The sequence below is a fragment of the Lepisma saccharinum genome, chromosome 24 (genome assembly GCF_977018435.1).
Source record: "Lepisma saccharinum chromosome 24, izLepSacc3.1, whole genome shotgun sequence".
NCBI classification, from domain to species: Eukaryota; Metazoa; Arthropoda; class Insecta; order Zygentoma; family Lepismatidae; genus Lepisma; species Lepisma saccharinum.
In genome coordinates this window covers 53,660,137-53,683,463 of record NC_139252.1, presented here as the reverse complement: position 1 = coordinate 53,683,463, position 23,327 = coordinate 53,660,137, and the positions used below count along the sequence as shown (strand labels likewise).

The following is a 23,327-nucleotide window of genomic DNA, read 5'->3' as shown; positions in this document are numbered from 1 at the left end:
TTATCCCTCTCCAACTCTCGCTGTTACAAGCATTCTAGCAGAACAGCTGATGATCGTACGCGCATGTGCCGAGGCACTTGGTGCTGATTGGCTGTGACAATCGCGCCCACTCACTTCCCCTCTCCCGGGAACCTCCGTGCAGAGTGTTAGACTCGAAACGACGCTGCGCATTAGAAACGCCAGAGAACTTCCGAATGTGCGCGAGCTCTACCTGGGGGAAACCCTGGGGGGTAAAGGCGGTCAGGGGCGTGATGCTGATCACATCACCCCCACTCACGACCGGATCAAGAAAGTGTGGGGCGTTACCCCCACACCCCCTATACGCCTTCATGGCGTGGTGCTAAGCACAGGGGAACACTTTACCTTTTTTTTTGCTTGCAACTTATTCAAGTGCGTTAAGAATATTTTCACTAAAAAACGGATCGTCAACTCTGATTCTTGCACCAGGTTCCATGTCGAAAGACTTACGCAAATGGTGTTGTGTGGTCCATGGGACTCTCAGGTGTCTATTGCAGGATAGGAAAGTACATGTTATGGCTTCAAGGGATCAAGAGTGTTGTTCTAGGCTGCCGGTCCCAGGGACATCGGCATGCCAGTTATGGGTTAATAAAGCAGAACCCTACCACAGTAAAAAAAGTAAAGTGTTCCCCTGTGCTTTGCACAATGCCATGTATAGTGGTGTGGTGTGAATAGCACTATGCCACTGGCTGCTTTAAACCCCCCCCCCCCAACAAAGTTTCCTCCAGGTACACACTTTAATGATGCTAGGTTGGTGCTGGAGCCACTGGAACACGTGGAAAAAATCCCATTTTTTTTCCTGCTGCAGATCGACCTTGGGTCTCTCTCATGGTAGTTACATATCCTAACAACTGAGCTACTGAAGGACAAAAAATCTCAATAGGCCTACTTACATATCAGCTCTATTTCGTGGCCATAGTATATTTCTTTAGCTTGACTTGTTGTAATTTTCTCAGCAGTCTTTGAGGAAGATGGCGTTTCAGAACCCTGTGGAGAGGACAACTGTTGCTGAGCATGATACTGTGAAGCTTCTTAAATATAAATACATATATGAGGACATTTAGAAAAGTTTTGCCTCCTATGCAATAACATCAATAATATGCAACATACTTACATGAACTACATGTCTTCTTAAAGCTTGCAATGTCCTCTACCAGGGTGTCACTACTTTTCCATGTAGTCACCATCATTGTACACACACAAATGCCAACGTCAGACAAGTTGTTGCATCCCATCGGTGAAGAAATCAGGCATCTTCTCCCTGCACCAGCGACGCACATCTACTTCCATCTCCACATCACTGGTGTAATGATGTCCCTTGAGGTGCTCTTTTAGCCTCAGAAAAAGGAAAAAGTCAAAAGGTGCAAGATCTGGGCTGTATGGCAGGTGAGGTAAAATCTCATGGATTTTGAGATGCTGCAATGCATCCTGTGTTTGATGACTCGCATGTGGGCGAACATTGTTATGTTGAAGAATTGGCGAACACCGCTAGATGTTGCAACAGTTGCCACAGTTATAGGAGGCAATACTTTTCAAAATGCCCTCATACAAAAGGTAAAACGTAGGTACAAGATGATATTCAATACAGCATGCGCCAAAATATACACTACTGAAATAAAAATACGAGCATTACCTTATTGTCATCTGAGTTTATTTCAGGAGAAATAAACTAACATACACACTATTAGCAAGTATATTTACCATGGTATACGTAATGTAAGTGTTCTAACTGTGCACCATCTCGCTGTAGACAGTGTACATATTGTTCATGCAGATTCTCAAACATATCCTGGAACAAAGGTTGTGGCAGACCTCTGAAAAAGGTGACAATGCCTACAGTGACACAGTGCACTGCCAGAATGGCGAAATTTCATAACAATAGACAGCATAACTGTGTTACTTTGTGCAGTCTTGTTAAATATCTCTCAGAATTGTTCTGCCAGCTTTTTCAAACTCTGTCCCTCTTCACGACCACTCCAGTATGAGCGGAAATAATACTAGACTATGAATATTTTTTCCTCAGTCGAGAGACCCATTTCCAACAACAACTTCACAACACAACTTCCTTTTCACCACTGAGAACATGTCCGGCCGGACCTATGCCCCATCGACATAAAATTGAGGATCCACTATACTTCTTACTCAAAATAGTATTGCAAAAATAATGAATATTATGTGTTTTTCATAACTTCCAGGAATTACATTCTAATTGGCAAGCATATAGGTGTTTGATGTATTCTGAGGTTGGAGACACTGTTGATCTAGGCTCAATGCGATACGCATGGTTCAGTAACTGACAAGGGAGAAACTGTGTACCTTTTCATGCAAATTAATATATACTGCTGGACAAAAAAAACCGGACACTTTCATTTTTTGTGATAACGCATACATTCTGATTCGAAGGCTAACTAAATTATTGGAAATATATTCAACAGAAAACAAACTTTGAGGATGTTCTACATACATTAATAAGTTAAATTAGAACAAAAACGAAAGTTACAGAAAACTACCAAACTGAGAGCGTAATTCATAAGTAATTGCAATTCACATGTCAAATATTAAAGTGTCCGGTTTTCTTTGTCCAGCAGTATATAATAAAACGCTGTGTAAAGTTGCCAAGCACAGCTTGAAATCTCAGATCTGATAGGGATGTTAGTGATCCTTGTCAGTGTTGCCCATATTCTAATCAAAATCACCTCTATTGCCACAACTAACTGAAAGGTAAAATATGAAATATGTCATGCTGAATAGAAGAAGTGCTTACACATTCACAAAACTTTCACAAATAATCCAGTCTATGCCTTGCAAGATTAACCCCTCAGTGATATCTTCGGCTAGAATGCTCATATTTCCTTCCTACTCTCTTATCAAACAGAAGCACAAGCAGTGCAGGGTTTTAAATTGCATTGCTTAGTAGAGAAAAATCTACATATCTTTGAACACCTCTGTACCAAAGAGATAACAACGGGTCTCTTGGTGGTGGGACAAAGACAACATCACTCAAGTGAAGAGGAAAGAGAAACGCACTGAAGCTACAACTGATCCATTATAATGTCAGTTACCGTCTATGCTAATTAGAGGTGTGTCCATGACCCATATGATTCCAATTAACAATAAAACTTACCGTTGAAATGAGCACTTCCACCAGCAGACGTGAAGCTCTGGTATGCTGCCTGCTCCATATCTGCTCTTGTGACCTGGTTATATGAAATACAAAGGGAAGGGGGATGGAATGCACTGAGGATGACTTGGACATTTTTGAAAAGGGGTTTATAAGTCAGGATAGGATTGTTGAGGAAGAACTCAAGAATGCAGGGTAGACATGAGGTGATTTTAAGATGTATGTTGGGAACGATGTAAGCTGGATGAAAAGACATCATTTCATTAGAAAAATCTACAATTTGCATGAAAAGTTAGAAAATAGTGATATTAATGTATAAAATATAAACTTAATACTCTGACAACTACATAAATGCATTATTAGAAGGAAGATGTTTATTTTGTGTACTAAGTATACTTTAGGGTTTTATTCACCACTTTTACACCGAAGTGCCATCTTATATACCACTTATATACCACAAAGCAAAAGAGACAACTGAAAGTGAGTGAAAGCTGATTATTAAATTCCATGTTAAATTATACGGGAAAATCACACGACTTGTCAACAGATTCTGGTCAACCATTCAGATGATAATCCACCATTTTGGAGGGAATAAAACTGTTAAGAACAAATGCAGAAATGGGTGACCACAACAAGCGTTTCATAGTGCATATAATCAAATAAAACCCTACAACAAGTGCTCTGATGATAGCTGCAGAACTTTGAAACCAAGGCATGAATGTATCTGCAAGCACAGTGAGGACCGTATGCAAGAACGAAGGGTATCAAGGTAAGTTTTACTGTAGAAAATAACTACAATTGTACACACTGAAAAGTCACTACTAAAATATTTTGAAATTATCAGCAATTTTACCAAGAGTATATACATAGTTGCACAGACAGAGCACGGATGAATCTGACTTATGTTTTATTGCTCTTCCGGGTTGCTGTGCAAATTTTTATCCTGATTTTTCATTATTTTCCTGTAGTTTACGATTATTACAAGCATAACAAAACAGTTTTTCGTTGTGACGTTTCAGGACAACACACGCTCCCTTCATCAGACATTTATTTTCATTTTGTCTAAAGATACAGTTATAACCATGGTTAGTAATGTTTTAAACAAAATAATCCCTTATATAATGGATGTTGTCAATGTTACATTGTTGTAACATAGCAACTTAACTGTGAAAAGAAGCATTTTTTATTTAAAATTATGAATCCTAAATATCATCAGGTAATTCAAAGTCATCATTGATTTCACAAAGTCTCTTGATGTTTTCTGTTACATTAAATTTTAAAGATGGTGGCTTACTCCATTTTTGAAAAAGAAAACTCCATACTGGATCTATGTTACCATTTTAATTATTTAATTCTAATTAATTATTGTAATAACCGTAAACTACAGGAAAATAATTCTACAATGCAATCAATGGGTACATACAAGAAAAACTGATTTTTCATACAGGCAAAACATGCTTGTTCTCTTGCTCCTGAATCCAGCCTTCGTAGTAGTGGTCATCACAGCACGCTACGATGACAGAGGTCCCGGGTTTGAATCCCAGCCTGAGCATGGGTGTTCTTTGTGAGTGTCCCTTCATCAATTTCATCATAGCATTCATCCTCATCTTCGCAATTAGCTAAAAGTGGCAGAAAAGTCGAAGTAAAATAAAGCAAACCATTTGTATTCATAAAAAAAGTACAGAGATAAAAGGTCTGAATTTTTTGCATAAATTATGGACTGTTTATAGTTATATTTGTAGTAATTATAGAAATATTGATAAAATACAGTTATAACTAGGGCCCAGGACTTTATGTCCTATATAATTGTAAAATATGTATGTCATTATGTCATAAAAATGAAAAAAAAAAAATGTCATAACTCAAAAATATGTCAGAAAAATGCAGAAATATTCCCAGTAAAGACAAAAATATGTAGAACAGAACTTTCGAATTTCTCATTGTACAGGAAGTCAGTATCTTCCAGGAAAGATCAACTAGGGTGGGGTATTAAATGAAGTCAGAACCTCCTTAACCGAAGAATGTAGTGGGAAAATACTGACAATATTGTTACGTTCACTGCAATTTTCCTTAGTTTGATTTACTATTACGTCAGATTTACACCTTTGTGTAACCTAAAACATAATTGGCAGCTCGCTATAGCTCTGGTAAATCAAGGCAATCAGTACAAACATAACTTTCTTAGGCAGATTTTAACTATACAGAATCTGAAAATTACAGGGATTTTAAGTAATGTACATAAAATTTGAAAAACAGCGTACAAAATTTTTGTCAGAACAAATTTCACTAAATACATTTCAGTTCCACAATGCACTTTTACAATGTTGCCACAGAAGTTCCTGTTTGTGTCATTCTATTCAATAGTATTGCTACACACTGATACGTACCTGGCTCAAATGACAAGTGATGGCGACCATGGATGTTGGCATGTTCACAGAACCTGGCAAGAAGTAGATTTTCATTTTTATATTCTCTATGTAACAAACGGAGCACATGCACAAGTGTAATAACGACAAAAACTTTTGAGTTTAATGGTGTTATAATAGTCAAAATAAGTGGAAACAGCTTAGAATATAATAAAAGTTACCAAACAAAATACAGACAAATAAATGAACAAAACATAACTTATCTAAAATACTTGCTGCAGAAGGAAAACTGGTCAGAACTTTATCAACTCACTGACACAAATGAAATCTGGAATTTGTTCATTAACAATCTAAACATAGCCTGTCCTAAAGTAACCAAAATAAATCCGAATCCTTGTAGCAAGAAAGTAACCCTAACCAAAGGTACTAAAATGAATGAAGAATGTGAAAAGTTTAGAATGACGAAAAACACAAACCACCAGGAAAAATACAAAAGTCTGAAAAAATGTACAAAAATCCATTAAAGATCATAAATCAAACACATTGAAAAATGAAATTGTCAGAGCAGAAAATAAACAGAAAGTAATATGGAACATAGTGAATATTTATAAACAAAATATAAAACAGACAATGTATTAAGATTGTCAACAAATCTGTAGCAATGTCTTACTTTAATAATGATTGTTATAAATGGGGTGGGCTAGTTGCACCAGGACTACGGTGAGGCAAGTGGACAGAACTGAAACAATTGTAAAATTAAAAACATATATGAATGGCTTATTGCAGAAAGGGACCTGAGTTACATTTTTGAGGTATCGGGGTTAATGGTATTTTTGATTTTCCTAGTTACAGACGCATCTTTTAGTGCAGAAAGGACGTCAGTCACACGAGACTATAGCCAAGAAAATGCACAGTGAAAAGTGTACTTTAATGCAGAAAGGTCACTGTCACTGACTCGGGTCCTTTTCTGCAATAAACTTTGCCGTATTTATGCGTTGTACGAACTGTGTACGCTAATCTGTAATGCAGCTCAGGGCGGTAAAAATACTGTCAAACTTATTGACACCAGTAACATTATTGATTTCGCAACGTGGTAGCCTCATGTCTACAAAAAAAATGTGGCGTCTGTGAAAACTACCATGTGTTCATACAAGAATAGGCAGTATTTTCAGATTTCCAAGTATCATTACTTTGAATACTGTGTTGAAGATGAGGGTACTGTCAAGGTTTCCGAATTCATCAAAGGTTTGACGTCTTACACCTTCTATCTGTCCAAAGGTGCAAGAATTGTAATTCCTACGCCACGTACGTTCCCAGTTGCACGTATGCCGATCAAGCTTACTAAATTGAAGGACATATGAACTGCTTTGTCGTATGTACCAGACGAAGTCAAGGATTCTATGAAGATATTCTTCAGTGGCCCACTACACGCGCCAATGAAAAAGACTCAGATGTAGAATAAAACATGCATGTACGAGCTCCTACATTATTGCACTTCAAACAACGACAATAAAGTCCAGAAAGTGCAATACACTGTCATTTATTGATGAATCTATAATTTTCTGTGGCATATATAACATAACCTAACCTAACCTAGCTTATGTGGCAACGACAAACGGGCGTTTGTAGGATATTTCTCGTCTTATTTCTCAAAGTTTCCACTTTTATTGCAGAAAGGTACCGGAGTCAAAACCTTTTCATCTCCACTGTCTCTAGCAGCATACTGCGGGGGGGGGGGGGGGGGGGGGTCATTGAGGGTTGCAAAATTAACTATTCTTTATGCTGAATATTTGAGCCAACTGCGGTACATTTCTTTCGTATACGATTTTTCATGTTTTTCTCAGAATTGTGCAAAAGTGACTCAGGTCCCTTTCTGCAATAAGCCATTCATATATATATATATATATATATATATATATATATATATATATATATATATAATTAAAAAATAACTGATAGGAGAATATGGATATTAAGATATTGAAAATATGTTTGGCTAGTTGTAAAATGCTACCTTTAGCATTTCGCCAATAGGGCATTTAAGTGTAAAGATCAGGGGCGGCTCGTGCCTTTTCAGTCAGGCAGGGCACATTTTTCTTTTGGGTGGGGAGGGGGTGGGGCAGTTTACCTCTATATTCCTCTTTAAGGTTTTTGAGGGGAGTTCCTTGATATGGAGTAAGTAAATTGTTCAAACAATTTGGAATAAAATTAACATTCTGATCAAGATATCTCTCCAATGAGCATTAAATATTCACTACGTAGGAATACGAAAAATCAGCAACATATGGAACAAATTACATGAATAAAAAAAAACTCTAATACTGACGTCGGAACCCTATACGCTTGCAGTAGCTAAACTTTGGGTAGATACTGGAATGATTAGAAAAATGTTACACTGCAGTTTCTCTTCCATTGTCAATGAATTGAAAGGCGTAGATATTAAAGTTTCTACATGATTCAATGTCATATTCACCAAGTATCCACTAATATCAATGACTAACTAAACTACAACACTTTACATTGGCCATGTACCCCCAAAAAGTTTGTTTATACTTACGAAGATATTCTGCATGTCAAGTTGCTGGAACACAGACACAATTATACAAATAAATAAACACGTACAGTAACTATAAAATCGCGAAAAACTAATTATTTCATAAGCGACCAATACGCACAGACGGAACGCAACGCAAACTCACACACTAACTCAAATCCAAATCCGTATTACAATGGGAAGAAAGGAGGATGTTTTTCAAAATACGAGGGACTAGTTTGAGCAATAAAAAGTGTTGTCAACTTTTCAGGTCGCCGGAACAAGCGCGAGGGATTTTTTTCTATCTTATTGCTGTAGGCTTGAAGAACGAATGAACTGCCTGCCAAGCGTTGGAAACACTGAACGGTGAAAGAGGCAAACATGAATGGGCAGGGCACCTCGTTCCCTGCCCAGAGACGGCTACGAATTTTTTCGCTTTTCCATTGTGAGGGGACCGTCCCTTGCCTATGCTGTAAATGTTTGGATCAGTCAGTAACGTCACGTCTCCGGGGCAGAGCCGAGATTTTACTCTCTCCAACAGGACGTAGAAATATATTAACCTCGCACAGGGTGCATACCCTGTAAGTCTGGTTGCAGCAACGTAGGGGTTGAGGGGAAAAAACAAAAAAAATATTTACGCGTATATACCGATCGTCTCTTCAGATGAACTTTTTATGTTAAAATTGTTGTGGGGCAGTGCCCTAGTTGCCCTTTATGTAGCATCGCCACTGGTAAAGATCATTTTAAAATCAACACACACACACACTGCTAGCAAACCCTAAACTTAATACACCTTGAACTACTTTATAAAAACTTACCTGGATGACCAACATTGCCAGCATTCGGAGGAGGTTCACCATCACTCTGTCTTCTTGTTTTCCGAGGTGGAGGCTCTGTTGCGGAAGAGGTAAAAAAATGAGCACTATGATGCCAGGGGACCTGGGTTCAAATCCAGGCATGGACATGAGTATTCTTTGTGAATGACCCTTCATGAATTTCAGCATATCATCACTCATTGTCATCGTCGCGATTAGCTAAAGTGGCAGAAGAGCAACGCAAAATAACAAATCAAATCCATTCTTCTCTTCTTTGAATGCCAGAGGCCTTCGCCGTTTCACCTGGGTCAGCATAGAAGTGAAGCCTCTCCATTTTTTCCTGGTCTTCCCCCATTCCTCTCTTTCCACAGTGTTCCAATCTTGTCCTCTTCTCCTAACACTCTCCGCTATCTGCCCTTTCCACCGACATCTTGGTCTCCCCCTTGTTCTTATTCCCACTCCGTGTGCCTTGTAAGCTCTTACTGGTAGTCTTCCTGCATCCATCCTCTTCATGTGTCCGAACCATCTCATCTGTGCCTGATCTATCCTGTCCTGAAGCTTCACCACACCCACTGTCTGTCGGATCTCCTCATTCCTTATTCTATCCCTTCTAGTCTTCCCCAATATACTCCTTAAAAATTTAATCTACACTGCCTGCATCTCTTTTGTCTCTCTCTGTCATTGTCCAAGTCTCTGTCTCGTGCATAATTATTGGCACATAGTATGTGTTATATACACCCGCTGCAAAATGACTTCGGACCTCGTGTGAAATCTGCCGTAGTAAGTGGTCTATCACTTTGTAGCCTTGCATCTAGTGTTGTTTTGTTTCGAACATGGAATTGTTTCTGCATGAACGTATCTGGCAACAGTGTACAAGATTAGAACACCGTGAAAAGAGAGGATTGGTGGAAGACCAAGAAAAAATGGAGATGCTTGACTTCTATGTCCACCCAGCCAGAGGCAGGAAACTGCAAAGGATGATGATGATATGGTTTCTAAATCTGATTTGTAAGTAACTCTCAGTTATAAGTATTATTTTCTCTCCACCTTGACATATGTATCACTCAGGTTCAACTGTATATCTTGCATCCACCCTGAGGGGTGAAGAGTCACATGCAGAAGGAAAAATGCTCCTTTTATCCCCTGCCTCCCAAATAAGTACCACTCAAACATAAGCACTCCTATAGATTTACAAAGATAACACATGAAAAGCTAACCAACAAATAATGCCATCCTGCTGCATTCACTGATGCCTGGAGCTATGACTCATTTGTTTTTTATGCTGGTGATTGGTGGGAGGTTTTTTTTTTTTTTGGTCTTTGCAACAACTGTAGTTTCCAGTTACTGCATGCCCTTGACCCAACTGGGGAAATATAGGTTACTCTTGATACAAAGAACAACAAAATATTTAGGGCACACTTGAAATAAATTGTAGCCAGGCGCGTCGCCTGATAATGTTCGCATGAGCACGTGAACACTCATGTATATGTTCTAAATTTCGTACATATTAAATGCACACACATATATTTCTTCGAAATAATACTTTTTTGATGTTCGAGTATACACACACAATTTAGTCTGATACGACGTCTTTCACGTCTGATAACTTTTTTAGATAGTTGGTAACACTGACTCCCATTGTGTTCCACGGTTGCGATGAACACAATGGCTGTGTTGTGTGTTGTGAACTGGCAGCTAAGGGGCTGTTGGCCACTATACCCCGAAAGTGTTCACTGCCCTGTGCGAACATTGTGGTGCGAACCCTGATCCAAGCGGCAATACTTCTTACATTCGGCACCAGGGCGCAGCATATACAGGCACGTCTAGGAGGACTCGAAAAGATCGGCGCTACATAGTTGCAATCTTTAGTGAGAAGTCTCTAAACCTGGCGGATTTTAAATTCCAGTGGGTGCTAAAATTCATGGAATAGTGACGAGCGACTTTTCTTTAGAAAATAGTCTGCAGGAGTTAAAAATATCTTTCAAAGTTTATATGATTTGCGCATGTGCGTCTAAGTGCAATTCACACTGTGCAACTTCCTTTAGTAACCGACGTTTTTCATGCCAAGGAAATAACTCTCACTAACTTAAATTGCAAAGGAAAGTGCCGACTACATTTACATCAATTCAACGCACATTTTTCTGGTAACTATACTCAGAATAGTATGGGGTCGTATGGCCTAAATAGTTGTTACCGAAAAAAGTTATCAATTGATATTAGTAAATCATTTTTACTATTCTCTACGTTATTAGAATATGCTTATTGTAAAGAACAAAATATAACTTTCAGAAAACTAGAACTGTGTTCTTGCTACACATACATTTTCTTTTTTGAAGTTAGAAAGTTGAAATAATATATGCATTTAAATTATCACAATTGAAATTAAATGCATTTTTAATGTGCATATAAACGCACACACATTCAATAAACCTGGTGTAAGTTGTTCCCCACAGCATTTTTTAAAAATACATTTTGTATTTTTCACCAGCAAATTTGATTCAGCGATTTTTAATTAGCGCATGTTGAAGATTTAGAAACTTCAGCGTTTCAATTGTTGGCAACACTGCTGCTGTGGAAGAACTGGGGGCAACATTTGTTTTGGAAAGATCAAGTACCGTTAGTTTTCCGGGACAACAAAAAAGCCTATGCTCTTTGGCGGCAACGGGTAAAAGGCGGTTAGTGTCGATGTCGAGAGCAAGATATTTATTGACAAGCGGTTGGGTGAATTTACGTATGTGCACTGGCTTTCAGATGTGCAAGTGTGTTGTGCCGTGTGTGTGTAGTGTAGTGTTGTGTTTTGTACACTATGAATACTGTTAGGAGTTTGAAAGAAAAGTCATTTTCGCGATTGAGCGAAACAGAACGAACTCAAATAAAAAGGATGAGCCCTCACCAGCCGACCTCTACATTGTCCAAGAGGTAAGTACTCCCAATTGCGTTATTAAAAAAACATTAAAAAAATTACTGGTACACGAAGTACAATTGGTTATGTGGGTGCAACGTTATGAACGCGCAATTTTGTGTTCCTTGTTTATTGCTTGAAGGCGGCAATTCATGGACAAACACAGGACACATCCTGGGCGTTTCTTACCATTTGCACATGCGACTCGCTTAAAAAGAGACTGCATCTGAATTGGAACGATTCGTCTCGTGCAATGTATAAGATCAAGGATGGTAAATATGTCTGATTGATTGATTTGGTGCTTTAAGTCCACTTTATGCACAGTAAGGCTAATCGGGACTGGACCTACAGTTTTAAGTGGGATCCGAACCACTGTGTGCTTCCACCGGGTTTCGAACCGGAACCCCTCGATTACAAGGCGACGACGGGTAAATATGTTAATGACGACGACGAACAGATGTTACTATACGCTGTAAATCGGTGGTTCCCAAAGTGTGTGCCGCGGCGCCCTGGGGCACCGTGATTAGTTTACAGGGGCGCAACGAAATGTTCCGATATTTTCACTGAATCGTTAGTCAATGCTATGAATGTTTCAAATATCTGCTTATTTAGTACTTTTTTTTTTACATATAAAATTTTTCTGAATTTGAAATACGTGTTTAATTTTTAACATAAGACAAGCAATCTTACAAGTAACTGAGCGTTGCAAGTGTTAGAGAGGGCTACATTCTGGGCGCCGCGGTAAAGTTTTGAAAAACCTAAGGGAGCCGTGAAGCAAACAAGTTTGGGAACCCTTGCTTTAAATGGTCGAAAATCAATCTCTCTCTGAACCATTACTAGGAAAGAAGGAATACAAGCAATGTCACATTGACTGATAATTCAATCACAAGCATCACAACCGAGTTATTGTGAGCGGGGCGAGGGGACGTTCTGTACAATAACCAAATATGTTATACTATATACAAAATATTTTTTTCTGGACTGGAGGTGTCCTCCCCTCTGTCCCGCTAACGATGCACGTGTCCAGTGGCGTACGCAAGGGGGGTGTTACGGGGTTTAAACCCCCCCCCCCCCCTTGAGCTTGTGAAATATTATGAAAAATGCTGTGGAAAAAATTAAATGGCCAATTTTTCACAGTCAAAGATCTGGGACAATAATATTACTATTACTACTTCTACTACTACTACTATTAATAATAATAATATAATTTGAAATATTATTTCCATGCATCATGGAGAAAAGCACAGCATTTTAAACACACGCGTCTTTCAGAGTGATGCCTTGAAAATAAACACGAGTTTATGAGGTTAGGTTAGGGTAACTATGATTTAAAAGAGAAAAAAGTTGTTTTGTATCTCAGTTGCAACAATGTTCAACACACTGGAGTACAAAGGATTTTTTTTTCGGAAGGGGCTGGAATAGTAAATGTGGATAGCAAATGGCTTCGTTTTGAAGGGCAGGATGCATAAAATATTTCGTATTTTTTGAGATTTTCAGTCTATTAACATTGTATTCAAAAACAAAAATGGTAGTCGGGATTCACTTTAAAAGAGGTTTCGCATTTACACATTTTGATTTTTTAAAGTTTTTAACGGATTTTTATTTGAAAATTCTGATTTTATCAAAAATATGCATTTTCCCCAAGGGGGGAAAAAATACAATAATCTGACTTCTAATGATGAAGTATGCCTGTAAAGCAAGGGTGAGGGGTGAAATATAAGGTAATACAAATTATTTTAAACTATATCAATTCACACACATAGCTTCTAACACAACATGCTGAACAAAAATGTTACCTGTCTGTATGCAGGAAAGGAACACACAGCATGTTGTGTTAGAAGTTATTTGTGTGAAGTGATATAGTTTTACAATTTAAAACTGCTACATGTAAAGGAATAGAAGTTTCATAATACTCACCTAACTCTGGTTCAGTATCTGATCCAGAACCTCCACCGCGAAGACCGAATGTGCACAATTGTTTTGCAATGTTTAAAGTTGACAAACATGAATCTAACGAATTCCACTGGTTACAGACCCTGGTAGTTTTACCCTATGCATAAATAAAATTTTCTGTAAGCCATTACAGAACATAACAAAATATATCTTAGTTCTAAAGCTTTAGGGAAGACTTGACACTAATTCTAAAGTGTTAGTATCAACTGAGACCAATGGTACAGTGGTTAATCAAGCAAGGAAAATGATACTGATCACATCAACTACACTATGATCGAGATCAAGAATGTGTGGAACCCCTCTCCACTCTCCCTATGTTCATTTTTGGTCCAGTGCAATGCACAAGGAATAGCTTTCCCTTTTCAGTCAAAGTTTAATTCTGCTTTATGCTCATATAGGCTAACTGAAACTGGACCTACAGTTTAAAGTGAGATCCGAACACTGTGGCATTTTACAGTTTCCTTTGATTAGAAGGCAACAGAGTTACCACAAAACCTTTTATCTTTTGAGACTCGTGTTACTCTATTCGAAAACAGGGCACTTTTGATTATGTTCTGAATCAAACAAGTGTTCTCGGGTTATCAGCCAGGTTAAATCAGAGTTAGTATATTATGTTTTGAGTGCACACATTGCTCTCATCAAATGATTATGTCGTTATTAAGTATAATTTGTTTTACTGTGTAGAAAACTGGGAAATGTATTTAAAGATAAAAGTATACAATCTGGAAAAATTTTACAATGTAGCTTTATTGGCACCAAACAATTCAGATGTGGGAATATAAAATACATAAATGAAAAATCAAAGTTTCACTGGAAGTACCTCTTCGGAGTATGTATGTATGAAACACCACATTTTTCATTCTCTGTAACATGAACGTTGTATTTTTGTTATTTGGCATTGCGTTTCTACCGCTAATTGCAAAGATGAGAACAAGGGCAAATTAGCCCTTGAGGGGGTGACGTGGCCGACTTCCACCAAGGACCTATTTTATTTTTTCACACATTGATAAATAATTTACACAGTTGGAATAAAATATATATCACACATAGTGCCAATTAAGAAACATACAAGAGTGGAAAAATGGGTGATGGAGGGGCAACAGACCCTTAAGGGCCTCATTTTATTTTGTCAATAATATGCACGGTTGAAGGCAAATATTGTGGTATTTTACGAATAACTACCGTTATGGGGGAGCAGGAAGCTTAACAGCGAGTGGAACGAGTGACTAGAATAGGAGTGATGAATCATAAGGGGATGACGAGAGTCAGGGGGCGAACAAGCACTGTTGGCAACATTACATAGGGCAGTAGGGAATTTTGGCAGTTTACAGATGGCAGTACAGTTTTAATAATGGTGAAGCTTGGTTCGATACCTGTGAACTGTATAGTGGTTCCGATCCCACTTTAAACTGTTGTTCCGGTCTCACTTAGCCTTTCTGTGACCACAATAAATAGTACCACATAAAACCACTCATTATTTAAGTATAGCACATCTCCACAAGTTACAAGTTAAAAAAACAGAAAATTGATCTCATACAATATAAGCTTCAAAGAAACATGCAAAATTTCCCACTTTCTCACAGGGGTATGGAGGGTCACCACCACCTGAGACATCATTATAAGCAAACATATTAGAAACGACTTCTCACCTTGCTCACCTTATTGGAAGCAGCTCCAGGGTGGACGTAGGCTGCTGCTTTGAGGCGGTGACGAGGGTGGAAGCTGAGAGGATTCCCCTTGAGGGAAAGGCAAAGGAGGGCTGGCAGCTGGGATACTGGAGCGAGCACCTCATGGCTCACAAGGCAGTTGAACGACACGTCCAGGTCCTCCAGAAACTCCAGCCCAGCCAGTCCTGGAGTGAAAAAAGAAACAATTTTAGTTAATAATGAATGGATTTACTATCATTTCAATACAGTATCCTCAATACTTCAATAAATGTGCTTCTTTTGGTTCACTAACAAACCATGCATATTTCTGTTACCATACAAAACAGTGCTTTTTTACAACTTTACTGGAAATGACGGTAGCCCGTTACTAATTTGACCATTCTTTGCATAGGAGGCTGTTAGGTCAGTAGAAATATCAGATTAGTTACGGTACTGTGTACATAAAAGATATTTAATGTTTACTGTATAAAGTGTACTTAAAAATATAAATAATAAACATATGTTGATCATGATTATTATAATAAACCATGGGCAGGGAACATAACTGACGCTGGATTCAGAAGAGTACACTGTATAGCAGGGAGAAGTGAAAATGTATCCCCCAAAGGTCCAGAATATACAGGTACTATGTATATGAAAGATATCCAGTTCTCCCAGTAACTAAAAGTTTTTGGCTCTTTGGCTAGATATGTCACTGAAGAAATATTTAAATCCAAAATAATACATTTTAAAGTGCTTCCTTATTTTTGTTGGTTCTCCATCACTTGAAATGTACACTGTACAGTGAACCAGGACAAACTGCTGCAATAACAATAAAGAATTACTGTAAATCAATAATGATTGTGGTATAAATTTACAATACCGGAAGAATCTCCGATTGCTTTGAAATTACGCATACTCGCTAACTTCGACCTCGTAATCAAGAATCTGCAGTTAAAAATTGGCGGTCACTTCCAGAAATTGCGAAATTACGTGAACATATTAAAGCTATGATTGTCGATACACTATTATGGTAGCCATGTTTGATGATGTGAACAAGTGAAGTTCGCTATTTTAGAAAATGCCGTCTTGCATAAGGTGGAAAAAATGATTGCCCCACAAAGCATTCACGGTAAGGTTAGGTTAGGCAAGCATAGTAAAAATTAAGGGTCGTCATAAAAGTTTTGAAACGCTAATCATTGCAAAAAATAGTTGTTTTCTTCATAAATAAAGGGTGTTTAGTCCATTGATGGACCCACTTATTTCGGCTTATTTTGCAATTTCTAGATGTGACCGCAAAATTTCAAACAATACTTCCGGTATTGTAAATTCTCTCCATAATTGTATTATTTTGGGAGCGAATGTAGAATATAGAGAATGTCTCTAATTTCGTTAATATTTGGTATACTATCTAAATTTGGCCTTCTAATCACGAATCTGTTGTTAAAATGCTGCGGACACGTCTGGAAACCGTGAAAAAAGCTGATGTAAGTTGAATTTTTCTTTTTTAAGAAAAGCTTTTTCTCAGTTTTACGAACAAAATTTTAACTATGATAGATAGATAGATTTATTTCCTGTAAGAACCATACATGTAACACTAATTACAAGATTGGTATAGGAAATGTTATATGACATTACAATGTATTATACCACGTGAGGCACCTAAAAGTACCACCTGAAATAGCGAAGAAACCAGAAACAGTAGCAATGTGAGGTTTGCGGGAAACAATAATATCAAATGGGGCTCGTAAATCGGAGGTATGGGGTGGGTCGAAAAATATCGACAAATGGGGCATCTGGAGCAAAGTCATATTTTTTTAAATGGAACGATATACAATAACATGCATAATATAAAAGAGCACACGCAGAGAAACACAACGCCGTTGGTCTCATGCATCTACTGCACATAGGAACGAAGATATGGCCATGTGAAAATATGTAAACAAACTAACAAGTGGCCCACTTGACCGTCAGTACCACAGCATGTACAAGTATGAGATGTCGGAAGCCATTGGACAAGATGAAGACAGAACGTGTTAAAGGAAGAAAAAATACAGTAGACATCGTCAGCACCATGTATTTGACAGTTACAGCATAAGGAAAATGACCATGACAGTATGTCGAAGAACCACTGCGTAAGAAGCGAAAACCTGTCAAAGTGTGTGTTCAAAGTGGTGGCCGTCAGCTGCGATACAGGCAACGAGGCGCCCACGCAAAGATCGTTGCACAGAATGTAGCATCTCGTAGGGAATGTCCCTACAGGCTGCAGTAATGCGGTGTTGCATATCCTCTGGAGTTGTTGGCACATCCCGGTAGACAATGTCCTTCAGCTTTCCCCACAGGAAAAAGTCTAACGGTGTCAAATCTGGGGAACGAGCCGACCATTTGACAGGCCCTCCACGTCCAATCCAACGATTTGGAAATGTATTTTCCACACATGCTGTAGCGCATCTTACACTGTGAGCTGGGCACCCATCATGTTGGTACCACATGTCCCTCCTTGTCTGAAGTGGTATGTCCTCCAATAGTACAGGCAGTTCATGTTGTAAAAACTGTATGTATCGGTCAGCATTCAGTGTCCCTTATATAAAAAAAGGGCCAATGAGATGTTCACCCACTATACCACACCACACGTTCACACTCCATGGGCGCTGGCGTTCCACTTGGCGAAGCAAATGTGGATTTGTCACCGACCAATAGTGCATGTTCCTTAGGTTGACATTTCCATGATTGGTAAAAGTTGCCTCGTCAGTGAAGAGGATACGTGACAAATCGGGTGTGTCGTGTCATAACAACCATGTGCAAAACCGAACACGGTCCACAAAATCATTCCCGTGAAGTTCCTGATGGAGGGAGATATGATATGGGTGAAACTTGTGTGTGTGCAGAATGCGCAATACACTTCGCTGACTCATCCCAGAATCCCTGGCAATTTCACGGGAGCTAACGTGCAGATTCACAGCAACAGCAGCGAGAACATTTGTTGCACCTGCCTCACCTGTAGTTGGCTTGTTCCGCACACGTGCTCGTGGTGTTACACTTCCGGTGTCTCTTAATTTAATAAATAACTTACCAAACAGACGTCGAGATGGCTGTCGTCTGTCCGGATATCTCTCTGCCTACACACGGTAGGCTTTGGAGGCATTCTTTCGGCATTCCCCATAAATCACGATCATGTGCGCTTTTTCTATGTTTGTAAACACCATAATCTTCGCTCTTACCACTACGACTGCTTGCTATGAACTAACACGATCTCGTGGACCTGCTATCAAAACTTGCTCTGCGTAAAGGCAGTTCTGTCAGGCACCTGAGAAGTCTTACATGCCGTGGTACTGACGGTCAAGTGGCCACTTGTTAGTTTGTTTACATATTTTCACATGGCCATATCTTCGTTCCTATGTGCAGTAGATGCACGAGACCAACGGCGTTGTGTTTCTCTGCGTGTGCTCTTTTATATTATGCATGTTATTGTATATCGTTCCATTTAAAAAAATATGACTTTGCTCCAGATGCCCCATTTGTCGATAATTTTCGACACACCCCATACCTCCGATTTACGAGCCCCATTTGATATTATTGTTTCCCGCAAACCTCACATCGCTACTGTTTCTGGTTTCTTCGCTATTTCAGGTGGTACTTTAAGGTGCCTCACACGGTATACGTATTATACATTACTAATGCAAAATGTAGATAACAATTGATAATTAATCAAATTTGATTTGAAAAAATTCCACAACCGAATAAAAACAATGATATATAAGCATACTTTTAAGTTGATTTTTAAATATGTTGAGTGGACAGTCTTTCAATTTCTTAGGCAAATGGTTGTACAATTTATATCCAATAAAGTAAACACTCTTATTAAAATTAGATGTCCTGTGGCTTTCATAATGAATGTCATCTTTCTTCCCCATTCCATACGAATGTACGCTACTATTTGTTTTAAGATTTGTGTCAAGTTGGTTAGTACTTTATTAGTTATAATTTCCAATTGGCACATGTCACCATGCTTAGTTATGATATGAGTATCGTCAGCAAAGAGAATTATATTGGAGTCGTTAATATTAGCTGGAAGATCATTAATAAAGGTAAGAAAAAGTAAGGGTCCCAAAATGGAAATCTTGGGGTACACCATGTTTTAGAGGCAAAACATTTGATTGATAATGACTAGCATTATGAGTAACTTCAACATACTGCATTCTTTTTGATAGATATGATTTAAACCAATCGTTGGCTGTGCCTCTAATCCCATACTTATATAATTTCTCAATTAGTATTTTATGGTTAACACAGTCAAAGGCTTTTAAAAGGTCACAGAAAATATTTACAGTATTTAATTTTGAATCCATTGAATGTAAAATGTTAGAAATAAATTCATAACGTGCAGTTTCTGTAACTTATTTTCTATGAATCCATGCTGACTAGACGTAATTATATTAAATTTTGTAAGCAAGTCTTTCAATCTTTTATGCATTAGTCCTTCTAGGGTTTTATCTAACCATGATAATAGAGATATTGGTCTATAATTATCAATACTTGAGGTGTCACCCTTTTTATAAATAGGTATAACTCTTGATAATTTAAGCTTGTCTGGGAAAACTCCAGCTCTAAAAGATTCGTTACATAAAAAGGTAAGCACTTTTAAGATATTGGGGGAACATTTTTTAATTATAGCATCTGGTATCTCATCATAACCTGCACTTTTCTTCCTCATGCGGGCATTTATGAGAGAATCAAGTTCGTGTTCAGTTACGGGATATATGAACATAGAGTGATTATTAGTTTTGGTAACACTTTACTATACCAGAGACGGATTTCTTCAAATTTACAGGAGAAAGTACTTACGCAAATCATTTTCTGTAGTGTTGTTGATGTTCGGTAATGTAGTTTTGATCCATTTTAATGTGAATGCATGTGGTTTTCTACGAAAATCTCTTTCCGATGCGCTATGCTGCTGCCGCCATTTAATTTCTGCATGAGAGCACAATGTTTCATGTGTTTGATGACGTAAACGCCGTAGTCAGTGTTTCAACCCACGCAGTCTTTTCGCTGTTAGATGACGTGTCGTTGTCCGTATATGCTAAATTGAACGAAAGGAGTGCTAATGGAACCTAACCCAACAGGCCTAACCTAACCTAGTAGGCATACCTCGTCCCCATGATGGTTTTTGGGGCTTAATAATAATAATCAATGGTTTAATAATTACTCTTTATGTCAAAAATTGAACTTCTTTTCGTGAAAAAATTTCGTGGTGTTTTTAATTATTTTTTTAAATTTAGGTATTTTTCGATGAACAAGGTTGCAACACTGCATGCACACTCCAAATCGACAAAACACTGAAACACTGGCACAACGCGCGATGAACGGGTAATCTAACGCCATATTGTGTGGAAATAAGGAAGAACAGTAAGTACTCGTCAATGTAAGAAATATACATTATTTTCGTTAGAAATTCATTATTTCACCTAAATAAATGTTCCGCAATGCAGAATAGTACGTTAGCAATGTAAAAAAAGCGAAATAAATCATTGACAGGTGTCTCTGGTATAGTAAAGTAGTACCTTAGTTTTAATTCCTTGATATCTTTTTTTATGTGCAGGGAGTTGTTGGATTAATTTATCAATTTGATTTATAAACAAGGAAATTAAGTTTTCAGCTATATTTTTGGGTTGAGTTATTTCTTCATTTGCTACTAGTATTTTATTAATTGCAGGTTTATCATATATCATTCCAGATTCTTGTTTAATAATATTCCACACAGCTCTACTTTTATTATTTGAGGTGGCAATTAATTTATCATATTCATATTTCTTTGCAGCAGCAATTACCTGTTTGTAAGTTTTCTTATAGGATCTAAAATACTCTTTAAAATAAGGGTTGGCATTTACTTTACTAAGTCTATACAACATTTGGTAACAGTTGCATAAGTCGGAGACGGATTTCTTCAAATTTACAGGAGAAAAGACGAGAAAGTACTTACGGAATTGCGTTCTTGAGGACTTTCTGAAGCCGGGGAAATTGTTTTTTTCAAATCGTGCAACTTATTTGGCCTGTAAGTAAGGTATTTTTCGTCATTCATGCATCTCCGTTGTACGATAGCTCGTGCTGCCATTACCGTCGACTATGTGAATCAAATGTTCCGTGCGTTCAATTATGTAACCCCCTGTCAGTGTAGTTTTACAAGATGACGTGTGAGCGGGTTTTTTTTTTGCAATTTAAGGTAAGACTCTAGTTTACGTCCTTTTCCTAAGGAATACGTGTCATATATCGTTGGAAAGCTTATTTTATAAGGAATTCAACAACGTAAATCCCAAAGCGAGGAAAAATTTCCTGAAGGAGTAAATCGAGAAAAACCGATGTTGTCCGGATATGTGTAATTGAACGTACTGAGGAATTTTTTCGATGAAGCACATATTTAGGGGTGAAATGAGTGCTAATAGAACCTAACCTAACCTTATCAGCTGAGGACACTGCATATCAGCTGACGATATACAACGTGAGTCAAGATTTGGCCCGCCGAATTAGCAACGACCAATAAATAATTATAATCTTAAAAATTACGCTTTTTTCATGGAAAAAAAGTTATCCCCAGCTTGAAAAATGTTCTGCTATGCATATGAGGTAAGTAGCAATGATTTTTATTTGAAAATAAACGAGTTTAATGTGTCTCCAGCTTATACAACTGTTACCCAACATTTTTTCTTTTCACATGATATTCTAATTCCTTGCGTTACCCATTTTTTAATTGGAGATTGCTTATTTCTATATGGTTTGGCAGGAAAGGCTAATTCAAAGTTGTACTGGAATATGTTTATGAAGGCATTAAACATGTCGTTGACAGATTGAGCTCTGTACACATCTTCCCACGTTTCAGATTTTAAGAGTTGGTTAAAATAATTAATATGTTCCATACTAAAATTTCTTTTATTGGTATATATAAAATCCTTATTGATTTTATTTTTGTGAGTTTTAAAGTTAAGATTATTAATTTCAAGTTTCTGATACGAATGGTCAGACAATCCAGCTTCACCTATACTTGATATGCAATCACTTTTAGTAATATTAGTGATTATTTGATCTATACAAGTTTGAAAAGTAATTGTAATCCTAGTTGGTTTGTCAATTATAGCGTTTAAATTGAATTGTTTTAATAAGTTATTCATTTTTTTAGTATGGGTATGCTTAAAAAATCAAAATTTAAATCTCCACATATAATTAATTTATGATTCTTTTTTGTTAGATAATCCATGACTTTTATAAAATTATGCTTGCCTAACCTAACCTTGCCGGAAATGGTTCGTGAGGCTATCCGTGCATAGTTCGTGGGGCTACCTGTGAATTTTTACACGTGTCCGCGGCATTGTAACAACAGATTCGTGTTTAGAAGGTCAAATTTAGTTAGTATATAGTGGAACCACGAGCAAAACAACCTGCGCAGACCCGCGAGTCATGTGCAACGTACTCCCGCAAGAAGGGGAGGGGGGAGAGTTGACCATGCTTCCTTATGGCCCGAGGTGGAGGAAGGGAAAGCTGCACGTTTTTGCTTGCAGTATTTTTCTCATTATCACTGTCATTACAAAACAATATCTCTCCGGATTCTGTATCTGAAGAACTGTCTCCTAGAAGAGAAGAAGATATAGTCAATATTAATGAAAACTATTACAAAAATGATTTCTACAAAGAGAACTGTAATACTACTGCAACTACTCAGGAACCAAATAATTAAATTAAATTAAAGTGTCGTGGAGACACATTTTTTAAAAACATTATCTACAGAACTTTTCTGCTGGCACCATCACAGCAGCAAGAAAATTTATATACAGGGGTATACAAATACATAGCCTCTGGTCATCCGAAAATTTTCATCTGGCACCTGAATTTTCAAAATCAGTTCTAAATTACTTTAAAAATAAATATATATATATATATATATATATATATATTGAGTTTACTTACAGAAATTTTCATTGCCT

General features: G+C 37.7%; 2 protein-coding genes across 2 annotated transcripts in view; both read right to left on the bottom strand.

Annotated features, from left to right (window-relative positions):
- Positions 1 to 3,274, bottom strand: part of LOC145978097 (PAX-interacting protein 1-like) — a 28,255-nt gene extending 24,981 nt beyond the window's left edge. The window contains exons 1-2 of the mRNA XM_083110538.1: positions 3,143 to 3,274; positions 912 to 1,005 (exon numbers count right to left, since the gene is read on the bottom strand). Of these exons, the coding sequence (XP_082966664.1) occupies positions 912 to 1,005; positions 3,143 to 3,274 (226 nt within the window). The remainder of the gene's footprint in view (positions 1 to 911; positions 1,006 to 3,142) is intronic.
- A 21-nt stretch (positions 3,275 to 3,295) lies between these two features.
- LOC145978096 (uncharacterized) overlaps positions 3,296 to 23,327 on the bottom strand; it is a 132,129-nt gene continuing 112,097 nt past the window's right edge. The window contains exons 10-14 of the mRNA XM_083110537.1: positions 15,358 to 15,560; positions 13,673 to 13,805; positions 8,857 to 8,931; positions 5,527 to 5,579; positions 3,296 to 3,379 (exon numbers count right to left, since the gene is read on the bottom strand). Coding sequence (XP_082966663.1) covers positions 3,296 to 3,379; positions 5,527 to 5,579; positions 8,857 to 8,931; positions 13,673 to 13,805; positions 15,358 to 15,560 — 548 coding nt within the window. The remainder of the gene's footprint in view (positions 3,380 to 5,526; positions 5,580 to 8,856; positions 8,932 to 13,672; positions 13,806 to 15,357; positions 15,561 to 23,327) is intronic.